This window comes from Lithobates pipiens, unplaced genomic scaffold (genome assembly GCF_037356315.1).
Source record: "Lithobates pipiens isolate NorthernLeopardFrog02 unplaced genomic scaffold, aLitPip1_a1.2 Scaffold_19, whole genome shotgun sequence".
Taxonomy (NCBI): domain Eukaryota; kingdom Metazoa; phylum Chordata; class Amphibia; order Anura; family Ranidae; genus Lithobates; species Lithobates pipiens.
Genome location: NW_027507764.1, coordinates 555534505 through 555561727, shown reverse-complemented (window position 1 = coordinate 555561727; position 27223 = coordinate 555534505). Strand labels below are relative to the sequence as shown.

The following is a 27223-nucleotide window of genomic DNA, read 5'->3' as shown; positions in this document are numbered from 1 at the left end:
CAGCTTTTGTGCAAAAGTCACAAATAATATCTGTAGTGCTTTTAATACGTGTGAAATGTCAGCTTATACTTGCTGCTTGTTGTAACATTTCCTACCATTCGATCCTAAGGGATAATAGCATTCAACCAAAATTGAAGAGACAGGCCACCAATGACGTTTCAAGCATCCAAAAGTATCCAATAGGTAGATGACAGCACACACTGCAAAGACCTCTACCTCTGGCCACATCTCCAACACTTTTCACCCTTGACAGGGTACAATCATGGAGATCATTTCAATGATAGAACACGTTGGATGTGTGGCCAGAGGAAGAAGGTCTTTGCAGTGTGTTCTGTCATCTACCTGCTTGCCTAATCAAACTTTTTGAATGCTTAAGCCATTATTGGTGTGCGGCCTGTCTCTTCAGTTTGTATGCCAAATGAAGAGAGGGTGGGCTCCTGGGCTCTAGCACCCGGTGAGTCCTTGACATTGAGGGTAGAAGAAGCGGCTTCAGCAGTGGTGAGACGTCCTTGAGTTGACCAGTACAGAAAATAGCCTAACACTATAGGCCAACCTTTCTCAAATCTTTTACTCCAGAGGAACCCTTTAAAAAAAAATCAGGTCTCAGGGAATCCCTGGCAAGATTAGGCATTATTGGGAAATGCCCCTTACCTTGGTGGTGGTAAAAAGGAAGAATGCCTCCTTTACAGGGGTGACCTGAATGACACCCTTGCATCATGCTCTGACAGGCATGCAGCTACTGACAGGTGGTGAGGAAGCAATGCAACGTGTCCTCACTGCCTGTTTTAACCCCATTTTTGCCAACAAACTCGATGCAATTATGTGCATTATGGCTGAAGGGTGTTTGTGGTGCTTTCCCATTGACTTGAACGTGTAGAAATCTGTGGGCTTGCCACCCGCTGATTGCTATATGTTTTGCCTCAGGTACGAAGCATTGTGGCTGCAGCATGCAAACATCCCCTCCCGCTGCCTAATTTAGTGGCTCAACAGTGCATTTTTTGCAATGCAATTCAATACATGAAGAATCGGAGGGCCCTGCTCATTAGAGCTTACAATTTAAACGATATATTATTTCCTCTTCTGGTGGAATGTGGCAGAACTACCAAGGTTGGAAAGGTCATGTTTGCGACCAGGCCCTGACAATTCGCCACTACCGGGGGCCACAGCGGGATTGCTGCCCGCATGGCTCTAAACTGAGAGAATCACTCTCGTGCAGCCCAGAGCCTGCACTGACAGTTCTACCTCCCTCCTCCCTCACACAGATGGAAAAGGAGAGAGACGATCTGCTCCTTCTCCTCCAGCCCCTATCCAACTGTGTGTCTGTGGGTAGTGTGAAGCTATGTAGGTGAATTTGATCATCCAGCTGCTGGGCTTCACACTTCCCACGGTGCACACACAGGAAGAGAGGGACAGGAGGAGAAGGAGCAGATCGTCTCTCCTCTCTCATCTGTGCGAGGGAGGGGGAGAGGGAACTGTCAGTGCAGGCTCTGAGCTGTATGAGCGAGATGCTTTCAGCTCGGAGTCCTGCCGAGGAGGCACTTGAATGTCCGCTTTTAGGCTATTTTCTCTTAGGATCGAATGATAGGGAATGTTAAATTTGCCCTGCGAAAGGTAACAAGTAGAATCTGATGTTTCATCTATATTACAAACATTACGGGCATTATTCAGGACTTTTGTATGAAAATTTTTTAAATAAATGTACTCTAAATATTTACAATAGATATTGTGAAGCAGTGATGATCTTGATGATCATGGCTTACAGCTAGTGAAAACCCAAAATTCAATATCTCAGAAAATTTTAATATTGTGACTATATATTGTAGACTAATATTGTATTGTAGACTAATATAGCTATTAACGCAAAACACCTGTAAAGGTTTTCTGATCCCTTAAATGGTCTCTCAGTCTGGTTCAGTAGGTTACACAATCATGGGGGGAGACTGCTGACTTGACAGTTGTCCAGTTGTCATTGACACCCTCCACAAGGAGAGTACGTAATAAAAGGTCATTGCTAAAGAAGCTGGCTGTTCACAGAGTACTGTATCCAAGCATATTATTGGAAAGTTGAGTGGAAATAAAAAGTGTGGTAGGAAAAGGTGCACAAGAAACAGGGATAACCACAGCCTTCAGAGGATTGTGAAGCAAAATGCATTCAAGAATTTTGGGGAGATTCACAAGAAGTAGACTACGGCTGGTATATGTGCTCCAAAAGCCACCACACACAGACATATCCAGGACATGGGGTACAACTGTCGCATTTCTTGTATCAAGCCACACTTGAACCAGTGGCAACATCAGAAGCATCTTACCTGGGCTAATGTGAAAAAGGACTGGATTGTTGCTCAGTGGTCCAAAGTTCTCTTTCAGGATGAAAGTAAATGTTGCATTTAATTTGGAAATCAAGGTCCCAGGGTCTGGAGTAAGAGTGGAGAGGCACAGAATCCAAGTTGCATGAGGTCCAGTGTGAAGTTTCCACAGTCAGTGAAAGTCAACGTAGCCCTCTACCAAGAAATTCTAGAGCACTTCATGCGTCCCTCTGCTGACCTGCTTTTGGTGATGCTGATTTCATTTTCCAGCAGGACTTGCCACCTGCCCACACTGCCAAAAGTACCAATACCTGGTTTAATGGTCATAGTATCACTGTGCTTGTTTGGCCAGCAAACTCGCCTGACCTAAACCCCATAGAGAATCTTTGGGGTATTGTCAAGAGGAAGATGAGAGACTCCAGACCCAACCTGGGCTTCCATAACACCTCAGCAGTGCCACAGGCTGATCGCCTCCATTCTACGCCACATTGATGCAGTAATTAATGCAAAAGGAGCCCCAACCAAGTATTTAGTGCATGCTATACTGTACGTAGACATACTTTTCGGTAAGTCAACACTTCTGTATTAAAAAACCCTTTTTTTTTTTTTTTTAATTGGTCTTCTGTAATATTAAAATTTTCTGAGGTACTGAATTTTGGGTTTTCACGAGCTGTAAGCCATAATCATCAAAATTAAAAGCAAGACATTATATTATATATTATTCTGTGAATAATGAATCTATATAATATATGCATTTCACTTTTCGAATGGAATTACTGAAATAAATTAACTTATTAATGGTATTCTACCTGTATATACATATCATTTTTTGTGTGTGTTTATTTCAATATCTGACTCTATGAATGGAGGAGGTGGACCTTTCAGTTCATTTGCCCATCCTTCATTCATAGAGCATTTTTTTTTTTGATGGAAGCTATAGTACAGCTTCTATGAATGGAGGAGGGCGGCGGAAAGCATGGGCATAGTCTGCACTTTTGTCTAGTACCTGTGAAAAGTTCAGCAGCTCTAATAACCCCTGCAACACTAGAAGATTACTTCTACAGGATTATGGGGGGGGGGGGGGGGGGGGCAGAGAACAGAAGATTTTAACTAAGATAGCCGACACCAGCACTTCACATCAGGGCTGCTAATAAGGGGGTAGCACCTGCCCTCCTGTACGAGGCCCGTGTTCCATTAGTTCAACAGAGGGGCCCAGAGCAGCAGGAGTGGACTCTATTTACTGGAACCTTTTTCCCTGTGGCCCTTGTGTTTATAATGCTTCAGTTTGTGAATTAACAGAGAGCCTCTGTACAGAGAACTTCCTGTTCATTTACTCTGTAGCTGAGGCTGCAGAGAAAAGATTGAGGAATTTGTGTCCTCAACCTTTTTCTCTGCCTCAAAAGTGAGACGTTGGGTATGTTTAGACCCTTGATATTTCACCAACCTCCACAGGGTTGTTCAAAAAATGAAAAAAAAAAATTGTAAAAAAGGTAATTCAAATAAAAACTTAACTAAGGGCTCATTCTCACAAGTATTCTGGTTGCATTAATGAGTGGCTTGTTCATGTGGCTGAAACTGCCTGTTAGGCTTGGTTCCTGTCAGCTAGGCTGTATGGGGTGCCATGATTTCTAGCAGCAGCCCTGCTTCTCATTGAATGTAAGTACCCTCACTTGTGCTGATTTTAAAAAAAATTGTTGCTAAATTTAAGATTTATTCTATAATTGGGCAAGTATGTCTTGAGACTAGATGGTTATTGATACATTTTGCTGGTCCAAAAGAGGCAATCTAAGGAAAATATGGCTGTTGTATGATTATTAAATCAAGAATAGCATCCAACTTTCATATACAACTTTTTCTTTAGCTTTTGCCTTTTTTTCGGAGCTGCAGGTGCACTTTAAGGTCAGGCGAAAAGTTCCATAGCATATGGCAATGTTCAGTGTGACAATAACAGAGGTCAGCAGGCGTTCCGTAATTGCTTTACTATACCCAGCTCTAAGAAATGCATTTTTGTACAGAACACTTGATCTCCAAAATGTACTCACTTGTAAGAGAAGGAACTATTTTTACCCTTAATTGCTCCTTGAAGATTGGAACTATGGCGGGGTCTATGGCCTGCACAGTCTATAGAAGATGAAGAGTGTGCTTCTAAGGTCCCTGTTGCTTTGTTTTCTTCCCAGGCTTCAGCCACAGAGTTCAGAAAGTTCACAGTCATTATCCACATTGATAGCAAGTCAGCAGGAACAGAGAGAAGCTCTTCAGCAGATGAACCAAAGGCTGAAGACTTTGGAAAGGATGATTCGTCTCAGCCTGCAGGCTAAAGCTCCACCAGGTAACAGGATTAGGGGGTGACAAAGGCAATGTGTCCATCTCATAGGTTCACACTTTAGAAAAATACTGCCCTGTTTGGCTCAGTTTTCACAGTTCATTAAAATGTTAAATTTGTGAAAAAAAGCTGGTTGTTGAATCCCAGCACATACATAGTGCCTGCTAACATGGGCCCCAAATGCCAAGTGGACCCATCAGGCAGTTTCAGGTGCAGGCTGCATGATCACTATATGAGAAGATGCCCCCTTACTGCCAATCATTGAGGTTGCTCTATTGGGATACCAAACCCATATAAGCATTCTCAGGCCGAGTACACACGGGCGGACTGTTCGCCCAACTAAGTTCGTCAGACAATCCGACAAACAGTCCGTTCAAAATTTGCATGAACGGACTTGACCACACACGATGAGCAGACAGTCCGCTGAAAGCGTGCGCGATGACGTGAACGGCACGTACGACGGGACGAGAAATTTGACGTCCAATACACTGCAATGCAACCTTCGCCGTGTAAATCCTTTCTGAGCATGCGCCAAACTTAGTCTGTCGAACTAGCCTACACACGAGAGGACTGTCCGCTGAAACCAAGTTTGGACGGACTGTCTTACGGAAATTCCGTAAGACTTTGTTCGTCAGACTGTCCGCTGAAACAGGCCGCTGAAGCCTACACACGAGCGGATTGTCCGCTGAAACACTGTTCAGCGGACTAAGTTGGGCGAACAGTCCGCCCGTGTGTACGCGGCCTTAGGGTCCGTTCACACCTGCGGCAGCTCTTGGTGCCTTATCCACCACTGATTGCTTTTCAAAGGTCAATTGACAGGCAGTTGGGAGGCGATTTGTTGCCTCTTCATCATCTGTTCTATAGGGGAAAAGCCCGCACTGTCATGCTGCAACTGCGTGAATTGCAGGGTGGTTGTGGCATAGCCCCATTCATTTCATTGGGTCTTGTTCGGCTGCGGTACTGTCCACTGAACACAACACCAGATATAATTATTTCTGCAGCAACAAAGCTTTGTCTGGCATGTGTACAACCCCACCGGCTCTGACTGCAGCCTAAGGGGACAGTAAAACTATGTCTCGGCCACCTATTCCCCCCGTCGACTACCCATGTAAACAAGCCTATAAAGAGGAGCCCCTCCTCGTTTGTGGTTTATTTTTTTCTTCCCCCCCCCCCTCCCCCAGGGGGATGATTGTCTCTCTAGGTTCTTGCACCTTGGGATGGATCATGCAAGTATCCCAGGAGCCTTCTGGAGGGCGGTTGAGTCCTCATTCTTGGGCCTAGGCAAGAAAGCTGAAAAAGTCAGGGTTGGACTAACAGAACAGGTATTAGAAAAAATATGAATATCTGATTGTTTAACAGGAGGGAGGAGAAGGAGCAAATATATCTAAAGTGCTAAAAGAGGGTCAAGGTCTACTTTATTGACAAATCCTATCCTAATCCCTTCCAATGATAAATATGGTGCATAGGGGCTTAAGTCGACCTTGTTTTCTCCATTTGGCATGCATTTGAAGAGCATTGAAAAAGTCACCTGATTCCCAGTTACTCCAATGGTGTAGTGTGGATGACCATTGAGAAGCTATTTTTGACATGCTTTGGACCCAGCAGGCCCCACTGAGATCTGTTCATATTGCACAGTGCAGGAGCTCCCTCTCATTGGATTTTAAACTCTCAGCCTTCCCATGAAGTAGTTTGCCATTAACAGTGCCTCTAAGAAGTGGATGGGGTCTGATGTAAGTATTTTAAATAGCCTTTTTACACACGCTTCAATTTTGGCAGCTTTTATTAAAGAGAAAATTTACCCCAGTTCAATTTTTATCTATTCTTACCTGTTTTGGTCGGTTATCTTCAGAAAACTCGCAGGTCCAAGAGATCCAGCACTGTCCCTTTGCAATTCCCCCAACTGTCTGCTGCAAACTGAGTCCTGAACTTCCTTAGCTACGTCATCAAGGACCACTGTCTCCTCTAGGTTCTTGCCAATGATGTGCTTTGGTGTGTCAACAGGTGGTTGGCTGCAAGAACCAGGAAGACTCAGCTGGCCTCCTGATGACATACATAAGACTAAATAGGGCCTGGGAATACCCTGAAGAGAAAAAGTGGGAATAAAGTAAGCTCCATCATTGTCAGTGGATACAATAATACTCTCAGCTTTGGAGTCAGTGATTGCAATAATACCAGTCAGCATTGGGGTCAGTGAGTGAAGTTTTTCACTATTCACCACTGCACCCTCATCCACATGCACTCCTTGTTCACAGCCCCCCTTGTCCACATTTTGTGTATGCACCCCTTTCTCCACCACTCACCCCTGAACTCCTTGTCCGCAGCTCAACAGCTCACCTGAATACAGCTTACCCAAACCCCCTGCATATTAAGAGGAAGGTGTGAAAAGCCTATTACCTCTGAGCTGTTCAGTTAGCAGAGCTGAAGCCAAGAGGTCATAGAAAATCTCAAGTCCTGCGCTGTGTCTGCACAATACCTGACTTAGAAAGGCTGCAAGGCAGATAGTTGAATTTCAGGACCCTTACCTGTAATCAGTCATGTTGAAATACTTTGGTTGTTAAGTTAAAAAGTTGCAGGCAGAGATATTCATGCAATTGAAGAGTTATTTTTGGCAGTACCTTCCCTAACACCCTGCCCAGCATGGCACATGTAGTTTCCGATAAGGGCTCAGACATTCAACGGCCCTCAGTTATTTATGAATGAACCCGAGAGTTGTCAATTACTAAACGGCACCCAGATCCATAGTAAATGGAAAGAGCAGAGCATGTCACTAGTATGGAAATGGTAAAATAGAATGTATTTTAGTACTAGTTAAAAGGAAACAATATAAAGAAAAAACTTAGGGCAACGCCAGAAGTTGGAGAAGTTTTATTGCTGTGAGCTACAGAGATTGTGCTAATCCAACTTTAAAGCTTTTTAAGAAAGGAAGCAATCCGTCCTAATACAACAGCATGAAATCAAAGATGACTGGCTAAAATGCTGGAAATCAATTGTGTCAAACGTCACAGAGATCTAAGAGAATAAAGAATTTATATTGAGCCTTTCTAGGCTGATGGAAAAACATCAATGTCATAAAAACAGACACGTAACTTTTAAAGCCATTTAATTATTGGTTTAAACACGCCAAGGATATTAAAGAGCACCTGTCATTTTGGTTCTAACAGTATGCTGCTAAGTAGGGAGGGGAAGATGGCACTAAACATGTTATTTTAAATTGTAAACATTTTTTATGTATCTTACAAGAGATTATAATAATCCACACCTCATATGTCAATTTTATTCAATTATTTTTAAAGTATTAGGCAGTCTATGGATTAATCTTTTAGGCTATGTTTTTTGATTAATTGGATCCAATCTTTGGTTTACAATTTATATTTTTTCTGGGATCACACTATTACATTGGTGTAATATCTTATTGCATCATAGAGCCTTTTCATATTAAATAAAACCCCAATACTCTAAAACAATTCTCCTAAAAACTGTTGCTCAGCACTACACATGGCAGCGCACTACTGCATGTTTCATTCCCCAAAAAGGGGTCAGGTGCTGCTTTGACCATGTATTGGTGTGTTCTCTCAACTCCAGCCAAAACTTTTTTTTTGGCTGGGAAGGGATAGAACTTTTGCTTAGTTTTTTTATTATTTTTTTTTTTACAGTATTTGTTTCTACTGGGGAGTAACATCGGGCCCACAGAGACAGAATAGGCAACAGAGTGGCACTTGGACCTCTTAGCAACAGAAAGTATGCCCAAACAATTGCTTTTTTTAAAGGAATGAGACTCGGTAACTAAATATACAACAGAAAGAAACTGGGAACCTTCAGACACAGGGAAAAAAAATCTCAAGAATAAAAGACATTGCAGAATCAGACGTAAGATTTAGAGGTTCTAAAGGGTCAGTCTGGGGGAATTCCTCAAAGGGAGTCAGAGTTTACATGGTCTTGGAAAAGTGTGGTACTGACAAGGTTGGGGGCGAGCACCGCTCTGGCAAAGTCTCAGGACCTTGGCACTGGAAAAGTCTTAGGAGAGATGCATACTGACAAAATCTTGGGAGAGTGTGGTACTGAAAAGGTCTTGAGAGTGTGGTACTTGAGAAGGTCTTAGGAGAGCATGGCTCTGGCAAAGTCTCAAGCGACCATGGCACATTCAGGGTCACAGAAGAGTGTAGAAGACCAGTCTGGATCTGTATTTTGGAGCCAGATTTGAAGCAGTGGGCCCCAGGAACAGGATGGAGGTATATGTCAGAAGTCGCTAGGTCTGGTTCATTAATAGAAGACAACATGAGTGCTGACAAATCTTGAACAGGAGTCACAGTTAGCAGGGAAATTGTCCCTTTTTGCCCTCAGGTTTAACCACTTGACCACTGGGCACTTAAACACCCTTAATAACCAGACCAATTTTCAGCTTTCGGTGCTCTCGCATTTTGAATGACAATTACTCAGTCATGCAACACTGGACCTATATGAAATTTTTGTCCTTTTTTTCACACAAATAGAGCTTTCTTTTGGTGGTATTTAATCACCGCTGGGTTTTTTTTTTTTTGTGCTATAAAAGAAAAAATACCGAAAATTCTGTAAAAAAACGAATTTTTCTTTGTTTCTGTTAGAAAATTTAGCAGATTAGAAATTTTTTCTTCATAAATTTTGGCCAAAATTTATACTACTACATATCTTTGGTAAAAATAAGTACAAATTGGTGGATATTATTTGGTCTTTGTGAAAGTTATAGAGTCCACAAGCTATGGTGCCAATATCTGAAAATTGATCACACCTGAAGGACTGACGGCCTATTTCAATTCTTGAGACCCTAACATGCCAGAAAAGTACAAATACCCCCCAAATGACCCCTTTTTGGAAAGAAGACATTCCAAGGTATTTAGTAAGAGGCATGATGAGTTTTTTGAAGTTGTCATTTTTTCCCACAATTCTTTGCAAAATCAAGATTCTTTTTACTTTTTTTTTTTTTTTCACAAAATTGTCATATTATCAGGTTATTTCTCACACACAGCATATGCATACCACAAATTACACCCCAAAACACATTCTGCTATTACTCCCGAGTATGGTGATACCACATGTGTGAGACTTTTACACAGCGTGGCCACATACAGAGGCCCAACATGCAGGGAGCGCCATCAGGCGTTCTGGAGCACCCAGGACAATTCTGACATTTCTCTCCTACATGTAAAAATCATCATTTATTTGCTAGAAAATTACATAGAACTCCAAAACATTATATATGTTTTTTTAGCAAACACCCTGGAGAATACAATGGTGGTCTTTGCAACTTTTTATCTCGCACGGTATTTGCGCAGTAATTTTTCGAATGCTTTTTTTTGGAAAAAAAACTGTTTTGTGCTTAAAAAAAAAAAAAACACAGTAAAGTTAGCCCAATTTTTGCATAATGTGAAAGATGAAGTTACGCTGAGTAAATAGATACCTAATATGTCACTCTTCAAAATTGCACACGCTCGTGGAATGGCGGCAAACGTCGCTACTTAAAAATCCCCATAGGCGACGATTTACATTTTTTTTACTGGTTATATGTTTTGAGTTACAGAGGAAGTCTAGGGCTAGAATTATTTCTCTCGCTCTAACGTTCGCAGCGATACCTCACATGTGTGGTTTGAACACCGTTTTCATATGTGGGCGGGACTTACGCATGCGTTCGCTTCTGCATGCGAGCACATGGGGACAGGGGCGCTTTAAAAAAAACATTTTTTTTTATTGTTCATTTTACTTTATTTATTTTAGTTTGACATTTTTTTCCCCAAAAATAATTTTTTTGATCACTTTTATTCCTATTACAAGGAATGTAAACATCCCTTGTAATAGGAATATGGCATGACAGGTCCTCTTTACAGTGAGATGTGGGGTCAATAAGACCCACATCTCACCTCTAAGCTGGGAAGCCTGAAAAAAAAAAAAGATTCTGGCTTTGATCGTATTAGCGATTCGGTAGAAGCACCGGAGGGCGGAGGGCGGCGGGAGATGTCTATGGCTGGGTATTGCAGGGTATCACCGACTATGGCTGGGTATCTCAGAGCATGGTGTTGCAGAGTACTGCGTTGCAGAGCATTGCAGGGTATTGGCGGGTGTTGCAGAGCATTGCAGAGTGTTGCAGGGTATTGGCGGGTGTTGCAGAGCATTGCAGAGTGTTGCAGGGTATCGGCGGGGGTTGCAGAGCATTGCAGAGTGTTGCAGGGTATCGGCGGGGGTTGCAGAGCATTGCAGAGTGTTGCAGGGTATCGGCGGGGGTTGCAGAGCATTGCAGAGTGTTGCAGGATATTGGCGGGGGTTGCAGAGCATTGCAGAGTGTTGCAGGGTATCGGCGGGGGTTGCAGAGCATTGCAGAGTGTTGCAGGGTATTGGCGGGTGTTGCAGAGTGTTGCAGGGTATTGCAGAGCGTTGCGGAGTGTTGCAGGGCATTGCGGAGTGTTGCAGGGCATTGCAGAGTGTTGCAGGGCATTGCGGAGTGTTGCAGGGCATTGCGGAGTGTTGCAGGGCATTGCGGAGTGTTGCAGGGCATTGCGGAGTGTTGCAGGGCATTGCAGAGTGTTGCAGGGCAATGCAGAGTGTTGCAGGGCAATGCAGAGTGTTGCAGGGCATTGCAGAGTATTTGCAGGGAATTGCAGAGTATTTGCAGGGAATTGCAGAGTAATGCAGAGTATTTGCAGGGAATTGCAGAGTAATGCAGAGTATTTGCAGGGAATTGCAGAGTAATGCAGAGTATTTGCAGGGAATTGCAGAGTAATGCAGAGTATTTGCAGGGATTTGAGGGGTTAATTTTCGGTGAGCAGCGATGTGGGCACTGCAGATGCAGCCCACATCGCTGCTGACACCGATCTCTTCCCCCTCCGCTGTACCGATCGGTACAGAGAGGGGGAGGGAGGAACCGGCGTCATAACATGACGCCGGCTTGTTTACAAGTGATCACTCCGTCATTTGACGGAGCGATCACGTGGTAAACGGCCGCGATGAGCGGCCGTTTACCGTGATTCGTGATGCGCCGGGTCCACTGGACCCAGCGGTCACGGATGCTCTCGTGTGCGCGCCCCAGGGGGCGCGCGAGAGCAGAATTCTAGGAGGCCGTTAATTAACGGCCTCTTAGAGTTAAACAACCGCCCTGAAGCCGTTAATCGGCAATGGGCGGTTGTTAAGTGGTTAAACTATTTCTCTGAAGTGTTTTTCCAAAAATGTTTTAGTATTTGAGATCAAGATTTGACTTGGATATCAGTCTTTTGGAGATGTCAGGCTAGGTGCAGATAACAAGTAACAGTTCAGGTGTGCTGATTATACAAAGAGTTCAAAGCACATACCATGAGCTGGTCTAAGCAGAGCAGGTCAGCTGGGACTAGTAGTACACCGCTGCAGACGAAGGTAGATGATTGCTGGACCTTGTAGTTCACTGCTGTAGGTGAGGATAGATGATTGCTGGACCTTGTAGTTCACTGCTGTAGATGAGGATAGATGATTGCTGGACCTTGTGGTTCACTGCTGCAGATGAGGGTACTAGTAGAATCAGGCAAAGCGTAGTCTAGGCAAGCTGGGTCATACACAGGTAGATCAGAATCCAAACGGTACAGAATCAGAAGCAAGTACGGAGGGTCAAACAAGCCGGGTCAAACACGAAAGTCACAGAGCAAATATCAGCTGGATCAAACACGAGTGAACTCTAACACGAGCGCTGACTGAATGCTGATACAGGTGATTTAAACGTGAACAGGCCAATCACTGTTGTTTCCCAGACACAGGCTGTGTCAGGTGAGTTGTGCTGGGTCCTAAAGGGATTCTAGTACTGACAGTACCCCCCCTTTCTCGAGGGGTTGCTCCTGCACCCCCAGGCTTACTTGGATAACGGAGATGGAACTTCTTCTTAAGTCGGTCAGCATGAAGATCACGAGCTGGTACCCAAGATCGATCCTCTGGACCGAACCCTTTCCAATGAACAAGATATTGTAAGGAATTGCGCACTCGTCTGGAATCAAGAATAAATGCCACTTCATATTCTTGACTGTCCAACATATCCACAGGTTCTGGTTCATTTACTAGGAGGCTGGAATGAACAGGTTTCAACAATGAAACATGAAAGACATTTGGAATGCGCATGGATGGGGGAAGTTTTAATCTGTAGGACACAGGATTAACAATCTCCGAGATTTCATAAGGCCCGATGAATTTTGGGCCAAGCTTTTTAGATGGAACATGCAGGGACAGATTCCGAGATGATAACCACACTTTGTCACCAACTTTATATTCTGGAGCCTTTAAGCGCTTCTTGTCAGCAGTTTTCTTAAAAGCCTGCACAGAGCGGGAAATAGCATGATTTACATCGGACCAGATTTTGGAGAAATGTTCAATAGTGGTGTTGGCATCTGGAACATCAGAGGGCGGAAGATCAAAGGAGCACACACGAGGATGCAACCCGTAAACACAAAAGAAAGGAGAGGTCCCTGTAGATGTGCTGGCACAATTATTAAAGGCAAACTCTGCCCATGGAAGGATGTTGACCCACTCCACCTCATCTTTGGCCATCAGACAACGTACCATCTTCTCTAGAGTCTGATTAGTCCTTTCTGTTTGGCCATTAGTCTCAGGATGATATGCTGAAGAATATGATAATTTAATCCCCAGCTGAGAGCAAAGGGCCTTCCAAAACTGGGCTATGAACTGAGAGCCACGGTCAGAGACAATGTTAACTGGTGCCCCATGGAGCCTGAAAATGTGCTTAATGAATAAAGATGCCAGTTCTTTAGCAGATGGAAGCTTCGGAAGCGGAACAAAGTGGGCCATCTTACTGAACCTGTCTACCACCACCCAGATCGTGGAACATCCCTGGGACAGAGGCAAGTCTGTGATAAAGTCCATAGATAAATGGGTCCAGGGACAGGTAGGTATTGGTAGAGGACGAAGGAGACCGGGGGGCTTAGAGGTACTGCTCTTGCTTCTGGCGCAAACTTCACAGGCCTGGACGAAGGCTAACACATCCTGCCTAAGCGATGGCCACCAGAGGTTGCGAGAGACAATCTCAAAAGTTTGTCTAAACCCTGGATGTGCTGCGGGTTTTGATGCATGTACTTGTTGCAATACCTGCAAACGAAGAGCCAGGGGCACAAAGAGCATACCAGGGGGAGTGGAGGGAGGGGCTTCAGCCTGTGCTGGTAACAAGGCCTCAGAGATGTCAGTCTGGGTAAAAGCCAAAATCCTATCCTCAGAGATAATGGGTTGAGGAGGAAGCGGAGGAGGAGACTCTGATAAAAAACTACGAGACAAGGCATCGGCCTTAATGTTTTTTGGACCTGGTAAATAAGAAATTGTAAAGTCAAATCTGGAGAAGAACAATGACCACCTGGCTTGACGCGAGTTCAGTCTTTTAGCAGAACGGATATATTCAAGGTTTTTGTGGTCAGTCAGAACTATGAATGGATAGCGAGCTCCCTCCAGCCAATGTCTCCACTCCTCTAAAGCTAGCTTTATGGCTAAAAGTTCTCTGTTGCCTATATCGTAATTGCGTTCTGCTGGGGAATATTTACGGGACAAGAAGGCACAAGGGTGGATGGCAGCGCTTACAGGATCTTTTTGTGACAAAAGCGCCCCCACTCCTACTTCAGATGCATCTACCTCTACAATAAAAGGTAGCTCAGGAACAGGATGGCGTAGAATTGGTGCAGAGGTAAAGGCTTTCTTTAACTGGGTGAAGGCTGCCTGGGCTTCAGTAGTCCATTTAAATGTACTAGGAGTCTTCCTGGTGAGAGAGGTGATGGGATGTGCAATGGTGGCAAAGTTCTTAATGAATTTTCGATAGAAATTTGCAAAGCCCAGGAAGCGTTGAACTGCCTTCAGGTCTGAAGGTGGTGCCCAGTCTAGAATGGCTTGAACTTTGGCTGGGTCCATGGTGAGGCCTGTGTCAGAAATTAGGTAGCCCAGGAAAGGTACTTGTTTAACATGGAAAATACATTTTTCAGGCTTTACAAAAAGGGAGTGAGTCTTTAGTCGGGCTAATACCGAGCAGACATGCTTCTGATGTGTTTCAAGATTGGGAGAGTAAATCAAAATATCGTCTAAATAAACAAGCATGAAGCGACCCATCATGTCACGGAAAATGTCATTCATGAAGTTCTGAAAGACGGCTGGTGCATTCCTGAGGCCGAAAGGCATGACAAGACATTCGTAATGACCATCCTTGGTGTTAAAGGCCGTCTTCCATTCATCGCCTGCACGGATTCGCACCAGATTATAGGCTCCCCTTAAATCCAGTTTGGAGAAGATTTTGGCTCCCTGGATTTGAGAGAACAACTCTGTGATGAGAGGGAGAGGATACCGATTGGGAATGGTTATTTTATTTAGACCTCTGTAATCAACACAAAGTCGCAGTCCTCCATCCTTCTTCGGGACAAAGAAGCATCCTGCTCCTGCGGGAGAAGTGGAGGGACGGATGAAACCCTTAGCTAGGTTTTCCTGGATGTATTCTTGCAAAGCAAGATTCTCTGGTTCAGACAGTGGAAAGACTCTCCCTCGAGGAGGTGTAGTGTCAGGCAAGAGGTCAATGGGACAATCATAACTGCGATGAGGAGGTAAAGTGTCAGCAATTCCTTTAGAAAACACATCCCGAAAGTCCTTATAACAAAGTGGAATCTGTTCTATTCCCACTTGACAGGTATCAAGTCGAACAAGGTGTTGGATGCAGCTCTTTTTACACTGATTGGACCAAGCCAGAATATCTCTTGTTGGCCAGTCAATTACAGGATTGTGCTTCTGAAGCCAAGGAAGGCCTAGGATCAAAGGAGTGGATGGAGAGTCAATGACAAGACAAGAAATCTTCTCCCAATGCAAAGCCCCTACTTGTAACTGGAAAGGGTTGGTGGATTTGAGCACCAGGTCTTGTGAGAGAGGCCGATTATCCACAGAGATCAGGCAGACTGGACAATCTAGAGCATGAGTTTCCAGGGACAAAGAGGTGATCAGAGTTCTATCAATAAAATTCTCAGCTGCTCCAGAATCCACCAAGGCCAGCAGTTCATGAGCCCCTGTCCCAAAGTGAATGACAGCGGGTAAAAGTATGCGATTATCCCCCTGGGGAGATGAGAGTAGACCTAAGGTGACCTCCCCGCAATCACCTAGGTCCTGGCGTTTCCCGGACGTGTAGGGCACGAACGGAGCATATGACCCTTGAGGCCACAGTATAAGCAGAGTCCCATATTACGCCTGCGTTTGTGTTCCTGGGCAGATAACCGGGTGGAGCCTAACTGCATAGGTTCTTCCTCAGATTTGGCACTGGAGATGGAATAATCAGGTGGTAAGGAAGGTATACAGTTTGCCACAGCCATTGTTTGTTCTCGCCTCCTCTCTCGCTGGCGGCGGTCAATTCTAATAGCTAGACACATAGCCTCCTCCAGTGAGGCTGGGTAGGAGAAGTTGACCAGAGCGTCTTTAATCGCATCTGAAAGGCCAATTCTAAACTGGCTGCGGAGAGCTGCATCATTCCAGCCAGATTCCGGGGCCCACCTGCGAAACTCTGAGCAATACATTTCAGCTGTGGTAGTTCCTTGTTTTAAGTTACGCAGGGTCGATTCTGCAGTAGCAGCACGATCTGGATCATCATATAGCAACCCAAGGGCTTCAAAGAAGGCATCTACTGTTAGTAAGGCTGGATGGTTAGGTTCCAGGTTAAAGGCCCAAGCCTGGGGGTCACCCTGTAGCAGAGAGATAATGATTTGAACCCTCTGAGTTTCATGGCCAGACGAGGATGGCCTCAACTTGAAATATAATTTGCAGCTGTTTTTAAAGTTGCAAAACGCTTTACGGTCACCAGAAAACCGGTCGGGCAAAGGAATTTTAGGTTCAGATGGAGTTTTAGTAATGGTGGTAGTAGAAGGAGATTGCACCTTGGTGAGCTCTGTGGCCATTTCCTGAACTTGATGTGATAAACAGCAAAGTTCTTGTGCAAACAACTGAGCCTGTTCAGGATTCATGATAGGTTTCCCTTTATGTATTGGCTCGTGTTAATGTCAGGCTAGGTGCAGATAACAAGTAACAGTTCAGGTGTGCTGATTATACAAAGAGTTCAAAGCACATACCATGAGCTGGTCTAAGCAGAGCAGGTCAGCTGGGACTAGTAGTACACCGCTGCAGACGAAGGTAGATGATTGCTGGACCTTGTAGTTCACTGCTGTAGGTGAGGATAGATGATTGCTGGACCTTGTAGTTCACTGCTGTAGATGAGGATAGATGATTGCTGGACCTTGTGGTTCACTGCTGCAGATGAGGGTACTAGTAGAATCAGGCAAAGCGTAGTCTAGGCAAGCTGGGTCATACACAGGTAGATCAGAATCCAAACGGTACAGAATCAGAAGCAAGTACGGAGGGTCAAACAAGCCGGGTCAAACACGAAAGTCACAGAGCAAATATCAGCTGGATCAAACACGAGTGAACTCTAACACGAGCGCTGACTGAATGCTGATACAGGTGATTTAAACGTGAGCAGGCCAATCACTGTTGTTTCCCAGACACAGGCTGTGTCAGGTGAGTTGTGCTGGGTCCTAAAGGGATTCTAGTACTGACAGGAGATCACAATAGTCTCAGAATCACAAGATCGATACTTGGTTCTAGACATGGACACAGAATCTGGAAAGGCTGCAAAAGAATTGGATTCTTCATCTTATCCTCAAAACAGTCAGTCTAGTTTTCAGGTTCCACTTGCCCGGAACTTGGGGCCCCAAGAACTATCATATTCTGCTTCATCCTTAGAACAGTCATTTCAGTCCCCATCAGCAGTCATACTCAAGAAAGTGATTGCTAGTGTAAAGGTGTGCTGATTCTATGTAAAGGGTGGGAAAACCCACAGAGATCTAAAATATGATGCACAATAATGTTGCCCAATGTGAACACAATGGGTAAATTGGAAAAAAGTGTGTGGTCTGGATTGACCTGGTCTGGATTGACCTGTAACACATGTGGATAAGCAAAATTTCTTAAAACATATGTTCATAATCAAAAAATATAAACAGTGCAATTCAAACAAGCAATTGTGCATGTAATCTGAAAAGGGACAAAAAAAACTGACAACTTTTCATTCCTGGTATTCAGGGTTTTTTCGGTGCAGCAGATTTCATTAATTGAATTGTCAGCGCTTCCCTTCACCTACACACATACTCAAGAAAGTGTACAGAAGGATTGCATTGAAGATCTAATGGGTTAGATTTAAAGGAATTGCTGAGATGAGTTGTTGCTGTGGGAGACTGGAACAGTAAGCTCACATTAGAAACAGGTTTAGCCTGGGGGGGAAGTCTCTGAACAGGAAGTACACTGCTTCAGAACTTAAGAAGAGGCATACATCCCCAAAAGGAAGATGTACAGAATCTTCACATAGATAGATGTGATAATCGAGAATATCATCCTTCCTGACAAAAAAAACCCATTCTAGAAAGAAATACTCTATATGATGTGACAAGGTTGTGAAGGACAACCACTGGATGAAAGGTTTGTTGCAGAAACTAATAAAACTTCTGAGGATCTAAGTCTTCAAATCTAGGCAGGTAAAGAAAGTATATTACCTATGGTCTAGTTTCCCATCTAATATAATAATATAATTTTCGGAGTAAGCAATCAGAGCATACAGGATTGCACCCCTCTGGACAGGAAAAAGGTTTTTTTATTTGGATTCATGCATTATTGGGGTCTGGTTTCTGCCGCAGCCAAAATTCTGCATACCAACTTAGGCTTGCCTCTGACCATTCTCTGCCTGCTTCCCTGGTACTGACCTTGACTTTGCTCTGCCTGATTTCCTGGTACTGACCTCGGCCTGGCTACTGGATCTTGCTCAGCCTGCTCCCTGTCCATGCTGCTGCTTCACCGTGTTTGACACAGGCTCATCTTCTGGACTATGTCTCTGCCTGTAGCAATCACCTGCTACCTAGATACCGGCACCCGTGCTTCTATGAGCCTTGTACCTCTGTCATTACATTCAGGGGCGCTTTGACCGGAGCCACATGGGAAGCCCTCTCATCAACTCGGCCGTCAACCAAGGTACACGACACAGAGATTATACAGGCAGTAGATACAATTAATTTGTTTTGGGGGCTGTAGCAAATGCAAAAAGTTGTTGTTGCTTTTGTCAGTATGTCTATGCATTGGGAATGGGAGTTTAAAGTTAATTTGGGAGTTCCTTTAGTAAAAACAAAAGATAAATTGTGTCCTCTAAATGTCTCTGTCAGGGTCATCATCTGTGTTGGCCTGGGAGGACAGAAGCATGGAGTACAGAGGCAGAACACCAGTAGATAGGTGAGTGTTAAACTGAATTCATCATCCTTATATTCCTTATGTTTGGTGATTTTTGCATGTGTCATTTGCTGTACAATCTTTAAGTGGTTGTAAACCTGTTAGAAATTGTTTTACCCCAATGCATTCTCTGCATTAAGATAAAAAAACCTTAAATGATCACCCCCCAAATACTTACCTGGCTCCTCTTTCAACTCAGTGCTGTGCCCGTCTGTATCAGTGGGAGCCATTGGCCCGTTTTCAATCAAATTCTATGAGGAGGGAGCAGGAGCGTAACCGCACAAGTTCCCCTATAGCAAGTGGCTTGCTATGGGGGCACTGATAGAAGAAGAGGAGTGAACAGTGTGGCAGGGGGCCACAGAAGCAGAGGTTCAGAGACACTTTGTGCAATGTCATTGCAAAATATTTGATCTGCTTTATTACGAATATAGGTATCTTGACCCTGAGGTATCTTGACCCTGAGATAGGACCTCATGAATGATCATTATAGAGCACCCCAGGCTTGTTTAAAGATCCCCTGGAAAAATAATTATTTTGCTGTTAAGTGCATAGCATTGTGGGATTGAGGTCACTCTATTGAGTGACCTCAATAGATCCGGTACCTCATCCCTTGATATATTAGAATATGAATATATATGAATATGAATGCACCTTGGGCACCGCCATAATCCCAAGTCCGAACCCTATATTCATATAAATTGGCATGTCAAATGCTCCCTTCTTAACTCCACTGTCTTCTCCCTTTTGTAAATTTTTATTCACCAGTAATTTAGAAATGTTTCCATATGCTATACCTGTTAAAAATATCTATATTCAAGGTATCATTCCAAAAATCAGTTGGCTCCACTCTTGGTCTTCCCTCTGCAGTATATCCATATGGTCCTTCTCCCGTGTGTGCAACAAACTCTTGTTCTTTCTATCTTATCTTTAGTGAAGGTCATCTGGGAACAAACTATCCATCAAGAAGACAGTATGACGATGATTCGGAACCTAGTGTGAGAGTGGATATTACTGGCCAAACAAGAGATATGCCATTGTGAATATATGGTGAGTGTCTCCAAAAGGCAGAATGCAAGATGGGCCAAAATGGTTTAGGGGCGGTCCATCCATTAAGGGCACACGGGCACTGCACCCCCATCCATCCGCCTGGCCCCCATGCAGAACCCGGGATGCATAGATTCCAATGGGGGGGGGATTTTCTTTAAGCATGTGATGCTCTAATAGGCTTCAAAATAGGGTGTGCTCCGGGCGCAGAGCACTACGAACCGAGCCCACCCGGGTGTGTTATAAAAGCGAATGAATAGTCGCTATTGTCGCACTGATCCTTCTCCCGAAAAATAAGGAAGGGTCACCAGATTGGCTGAAAGGACAGTTGATTGAATTGGATGCCTAGGAGGAGAGGGAGGAGACGCACGGCAGAACCCGCTGTGATACAGAGGAGGAAAAGACCAGATAGAAGCCACAAGCCGCCACCCATCTGCAACCTAGAAGGGGTAAGTGCGGGGTTGGATAACCGACCGTGACACCGCCCACGGGAGGAGAGATTGGTAGTGTAGTTGATGAATTCCTCTTGATGAATATGCAAGTGGGGTTAAAATAAACCCAAATACTAAAATCCTATATCAATTTTATCATGGCGTTATTTGCAGCTTTCGTTAAAATAATACCCGTTTATTCTGTTGTAAAGGTCTTTGCTTGGTCAATTTCTGTTAAGGGGTGACAACTGTCTGCTAACTGTAGTTCAGTGTTGTCATCCTGCCACACACATACCTGGTGCAGCCTACAAGCCAACACATATTGACAGATATTGGTCCTGCTTGGCAGGTGCCTGGGTTCCCTTTTTGAACTGATGGGGCCTGGTACATAAGGGCAGGCTGCACTGCCTTATCAGTGGCCCTACTGCCAGCACACAGAGCGACAAAGAAAGACCTGGGAGCAGGTGGACTGAAAGGGAGCTAGCAAAAGGTCGGCATGACAGGGTGATGAGGGACAGAAGGGGTTAAGTGTGAGAGGTGTGGGCAGTGGTCAGTGAGTCAGTAAAGGGAGGAGTGTACTTTATTTAAGGGAAGGGGGGTTTTCCCCGTTTCTGCCACTGTGGAGCCTGGACGGAATCCTCATCTCGGGCGGCGCCCTGAAGGGTACATAAGGGCAGGCTGCACTGCCTTATCAGTGGCACTACTGCCAGCACACAGAGCGATAATGCTAATGGACACAGGGTAATTAAGGTGTGCCCAGGCACACCCCATGCACACGCCTATGTTGCTCAGGTATAGTCCACTGCTGTCAGTAGATCTGCAGATCTGCCCACGATTTGACAGCACTGTGGTGTGAATGACAAAACGCGGGGACTCGCATTCGAGATGCCATTCATTTGAATGACACCTCAAATCCCTGCGATCTTCGCGCAATAAAACATGCTGCAGTCGCTGCAACCCGCATTGCGGGACGCGCGTTTCCCAAAAGTAGCTCCTAAACTATTTTTGGGGCAACATGAATTCCCCTATATGGGTTGCTGCGATTGCAGCACGTTTTATTGCATGACGATCGCGGCAGACCCACACCGCGATTTGAGGTGTCATTCAAATGAATGGCATCTAAAATGCGAGTCCCGCACTTTGTCATTCACGCCTTGGCGCTGTCAAATTGCAGGCAGAGCAGCTGTAAATCCGCCCCTGATTCAAAATGCTGTAGTGTGAATGCAGCCTTAGTGTTTACATCTACTTTGAAAAGTAAAGGTAAAAAGTAACTAAAGAACATCTCTATAAAGTTTATTTGTGTAGATTTTGGGGAAGTAACTTTAAAGCTGAACTCTATGTAAGTATAAAAGACACAAATTAATGTAGCTCTGTATTCAATAATGCATTATTAAATGTAGTTTTTAAATACAAGCAGTGTAAGTAATTGCGTTTCACCTGGCATCAACCTCTTGCAGTCCAACATACAGCAGGGCTGGAGTGTGAGAGGTAGAAGCGGCGCATGGAGCCAATCAGGAAAAGAAACCAGCGATAAGCTCTTCAATGTGCTGCTTCTCCATTCACTGTCCAGTCATAGGCTCAGAAAGGTCTGGGACAACCTAGGCTTAGAAGCAGTGGGCTGAAAGATGGCTATCAGACCGAGGACATCTAGAGGTAGGAAAAAAAGTACTGTATTGAAGGTGAATATTGCTATCCGGTGTTGATTAACGACTAAAATATCAGCTCCCCTTGGCAGTTATGCTGCCTAGCACACGTTCAGTGCTTTGAAAAACTTTTGTCTCCAGCCATGGAGGAAATTAACATGTACACTTTAGGCTCTATTCACACTTATGCTTTTCAAAGTCACCCGTTCAAATTAGTGCAAATTAAAGTTACAGCACTTTTGAAAAGTTGCCTGCATTATTTTTTGCAACTTGTCCAGAGAATGCAAAGTTGTAGACCTTCTCTGATGTGTATGGGCTCATGCAGGCTTTAGGCAGATAGGTACCACCTGGATGTTGTTTATTTGGGATTTAAGATGTGATTGTTTCAAAGCCACATTGAGATGTGTGGATTTCAAACATTAATTTCTCTATTTCTCTGGAGGGTTGGTACAAGTCTGGACAGTCTACATTCACCAGATTTGGCCATGGTCATGAAAAGCAAAACCTGTTGTCACCCACCATTGAGAGCTTCTCTATTCTTGTGAACAAATAAAACTATGTACACATTCGAGATCCATGTGTTTTAAATTACAGTTATTGATTCACAGCCAAGTAAAGTTTGGTGTCACTCTTAAGCTGGCCATACATTATACAATTTTCTTTTTCAATTTCCTTTTAAATTTACCTTCAACTATGTAGTGCAGGGGCCTGCCTGATTGCATACAAATTGAAGGTTTTTAGGTTTGACCTCATATTATATGGTTTTGGTAAATCTAAAGGAAAATTGTATAATGTATGACCAGCTTTACTTTAGTGTTGGCACTGGTTTCACCCTCCAATACAGCCTTTCTCAACCTTTTTAACATGGAGAGATGCTTGAAAATACTTTCTGGTCTCAGGGAGCCCATGCTATAAGTTACTGTATCTACAGTTCACTGTACTTTTGTGGGATGGTCAGTAGGAAGAATTCTCCTTACGTTTGTGGACATTGGGAACAATGCTCCTTACATTTATTGTCAATGGTAAAAAAAAGCCCCCCCCCCCCCCCTTAAAGATAGCTAAAAAGATCATTGCTTTCAATGGTTGCTTATCTGAGACTCAAAATTTGCTCATTGCTCAAGGCACCCCAACATCTTCTGGAGGAACCCTAGGGTTCCACAGAACCCTGGTTGAGAAAGGCTGCTCCAATATCCAGTATCTACATCATAACAAATGTATAGATTACCATGGTTAAATTTACAAATTGGCCTCTTGCCAGGATAATTTTAGAGGTAACAGGTACATTATTGTAATAGCTAAGGAACATCAGCTCAATCAGACCTTTTCTCAGAATATAATCAACAGTAAAACAGAAGTGCTGATATGAACGGCAGACTTTACCCCTGGAACACAGAAATGTTATCATCTGCTGTAGCTGGCAGATTGCAATGAGTTTTCTTTTTATGGGCCAGGAAATGAGTCAGTTCATTACAGTACAGTGTACATGGTCATTAATTAGATTGCAATCATTTATTGGGAGCCTTGTGTTCATTTACATTAGTGTAAAGCAATATATATTTATCTATCTATATTATCATTCTATTTATGTATGCATCTATCTATCTCTGACACCCCTCTGCTTTCCCCCGGTGCGTTATTTGAGCATCACAAGCTCAGGACTCTGGCCTTCTGATAACCTGAAGCTACCTAGCTGCTGTACCTCGTGCCTTGCCTTGTCCCTGATAGCTCCTTAATGGACTACCTCCATGACTGCAGCCTGCTTTGACCTCATGCCTGCACTTGCATTACTCTCTTGATTGCTGATTTCCCTGACCTCTTGTCGGGATATGGACTGCTCTACTGGCCACCCTCAGCCTTGATCCTTGCCTGGATAACAGACAATGCCAGCTATTTGCCAGTCCTGACCTCAGCAAGGCTGGGGTCCAACCATTTGATAGCCCTTGTCACATCAGCATAGAGAACCTGCCTTAAATCTCTTCCAGTTCCTAAGGCCATATGATACAGTACATGGACTCTCCCTTTCAGATGGTTGCTTTGAAGCATCCTGTGAATATGACCTTGCTCCTCAAGCCCTGGAGGCATCAAAGTACCACTAGGCATACTGGCCTCAAAAGAAAGGCGGCCGCTATGAGTGAAACTCACATTAGCTCCACTACTTTTGCAAAGCAGAATGTGAACTAGTAAACCTTACACTTGTCACAAAAATCGAACTTGTAGAGCTTCTAATTTTTTAACAATGCTACCATGGTAAATGGATTAAGGTGATTGAGTTGCTCGTAAGGGAATAAATTCTGGGGTATGATATTAACATTCAACTTAACTGAGAAAGCCACTTGGGTGATGGGTGAACATGTTCAACATTACTAATTAAGTCCATCTGATTAGACTAACTGAACCATGGCCTGAATAAATGAGATGCTTCATAGGTAATAGTGGATACATCAGAGGCTGACCCTCCCATTCAAAAATCAGTTTATGAAGGAATGCAGTGATCAAAAAAAATCTAAAAGTCATTGTAAATCCTTTCTAGCTGTATGGTTTACCTAGAGGGAGTGTTTTTTTTTTCTCAACAAAAATGTACTTACACTTAAATAATATAGTAACAGCTCACTTTTCTTTTATAGACAGAGCTGTTCTTCAACAGGAAGCTTATTCCTTATCTGCTTTTGTTTTCCAGAACGATGAGCCTTGTTAACACAGAGGGAAGGAAATGAGCACTGTACTGTACTGTCTAGCGATTGGAACAAAAAAAAAAAAAAACAGAAGAGGTTTCACTTCTAGACACGTGTGGTGATTTCAAGACAAGAATTCTCATCTTCCCAGCACAGTTGTAAATCCATATTTTACAAAAAAAAACATTTGCATCATTGCCTGATGTGGAAATCGACCAAAGAGAGATTTTTTTAATGTTATACTCTCAGAACTGTTTTATTTTTTTTAATAAAAGTAATTATATATATGTACATCTTCTGTATCTGTAACAAGGTATTAGACCCCTTAAAAGGTTAGATTCCACCTCATGGGTACCAGGCTAGTCACTTACCAGGCTAGACTCAAAGCTTAGGTTATATAAGGATGGTGGGTGGTGTCAGTGATTGGAGTGCGGCTGATGGCGTATGCGGTCATGATGGCCTAATGAACATGCTGTATCATTGGGAATGAGAGTGACAGGAAGAATTAAGAGAAAGAACCCTATTTATGGGAACTGATTGAGCACCAGGTTACTTGAATGGATTTTATTGCCACTTCGCTGGAGAAGTTAACCGTTACTTGTTTCATTTCTTACATTAAACAATTATTGCCAAATATTTAGAAATAAAGTTTGACTTTCTTTAACTGAATCTGACTGTACAGTCTTCTGTTGTGTGCTGGGAAGATGAGGGGAGGGTTAATTCTGGGTGGGCTCTGTTCAGTTACAGGGGTAGGTTTGCCTGGTGTCCTAAGATCAGGTAAAATGAATGCTGTGGAGTAAAATCATGGGCTCCGTCTGAATTAATTGGGAAAAGGGATTCCTGAATTTCATGTTGAAGAAACCAGAGAAGGTCAGCCTATGGAGTACAGAGGTTTGTCCTGGGAGAAGGAGCTCCTCTCATTTGGCCACACTTGTGTTAAATGTGCTTTGTGAGTTGCAAAAGAAGGCCTTTGGACATTTGCAACTTGGCAGAACCCTGTGACTACCAAGATGGCACTTTCTGTCTTCAATGAGTGATATGCCATCAGTTTCCTGGAGGAAAGTTGTAAAATGTAATAGTCTTTGCCAGAACTATTTAACTATGTAACCAGCTTATTTATTCCTGACGCAAACTCAAGAAAGTTTTTTAAGAAAAACAAATTAATTCCATTTCCAGTGTGACTGTTAGAAAATATAATCAATTTGTATCTTGTGCTAATTTTTAATTTTTTTTTTTTTTCATTTTGATAGAGTAGGGCAAAGTTAGCAACTCTGTCTGTTTTATATTCTGAGTATAGTAAAAGTCTAATAAGAGTGCCAGGCCAAGGAACTGAAAGTCCAAAATGGGTTAATCATTAGGGAAGAGCCGAACACCCCCAGTTCGGTTTGCACCAGAACCTTCCAACAGACCTAAAATTCGTACAAACTTTAGAAACCTATTAAAGTCTATGGGACTCGAACGTTCAAAATCAAAAGTGCTAATTTTAAAGGCTAATATGCAAGATATGCAACAGAACAACACCAGCAATAAGGGGTATCTTCAGGTGTATACTGTGCAGGAGGCACACAACACTCACTAACTGCTGCAGATGCCTGTATTACAGAAACAGAACAACACCAGCAATAAAGGGTAGCTTCGGGTGTATACTGTGCAGGAGCACACAACACCCACTGTAACAGTGCTAGGTTCCCAAGCAAAAATACACTGTCCCTGCCTATCTTGCTCTTTCCCTGCATGCCAACACACTACACAAATCCTGTGCGCTGGCGGCCTTATATAGTGTGGGGCGTGTACTAAACCCCCCTGAGCTATAATTGGCCACAGGCATCCTGCCTGTCATCAATTATGACTCTCCTCGCTTCCGGCGATGTGATTGGCCAAGCATGTGGGGTCACAGTGCATGCTTGGCCAGTCATGAGCCAGAAATGCACTGCGATAGCGTAGTGCATTGCGGGCCGTTCGTGCCACACGAATTTGGTGCGAACGGTCCACAAAGTTCTGAATTCACCAAACAGGCGAACGCCCCGTATTCGAGTCGAACACCGAGCTCATCCCTATTAATCATACAAAAAGACATAAAAACAGCCAATGTGTTTCAGGGGTCCAAAGATCTCCCCCCTTCTTCAGGACTCAGATACCATACATAGTTAGGAGGACTCAAGAATGTCAAACACAGCAGAAATAATCATTTGAAGAACGCACTATGGAAAGTGCCTAGAAATAGCAGCAGTACTTTTTGTCTATGTCCCCCGCTGGAGATTCACCCTCTCAATTTGTTCTAGTGATCATTGTTACTGTGAGGGAAAATCCAACACTTTGAGTTGTTATCATTAGAGCAGGGGTCTCAAACTGGTGGCCCTCCAGCTGTTGCAAAACTACAAGTCCCATCATGCCTCTGCCTGTGGGAGTCATGCTTGTAACTGCCAGCCTTGCAATGCCTCATGGGAATTGTAGTTTCTCAACAGCTGAAGGGCCGCCAGTTTGAGACCCCTGCATTAGAGGAATAGAGGGGGAAATCTTCCAATCAGAACAC

The 27223-nt window shown here is 43.8% G+C and overlaps 1 protein-coding gene across 6 annotated transcripts in view; it reads left to right on the top strand.

Moving 5' to 3' along the window:
• Positions 1–25359, top strand: part of LOC143997622 (uncharacterized) — a 238961-nt gene extending 213602 nt beyond the window's left edge. For 5 of the 6 annotated variants that reach the window (XM_077493318.1, XM_077493321.1, XM_077493320.1 and 2 more), the window contains 4 exons: positions 4484–4635; positions 18837–18903; positions 19832–19947; positions 24696–25359. In XM_077493318.1, the coding sequence (XP_077349444.1) occupies positions 4484–4635; positions 18837–18903; positions 19832–19940 (328 nt within the window). In that variant the 3' untranslated portion in view covers positions 19941–19947; positions 24696–25359. Of the gene's footprint in view, positions 1–4483; positions 4636–18836; positions 18904–19831; positions 19948–24642 lie in introns of all 6 variants that reach the window. The other variant, XM_077493319.1, reaches the window with a different exon arrangement.
• The last annotated feature ends 1864 nt before the right edge of the window (positions 25360–27223 follow it).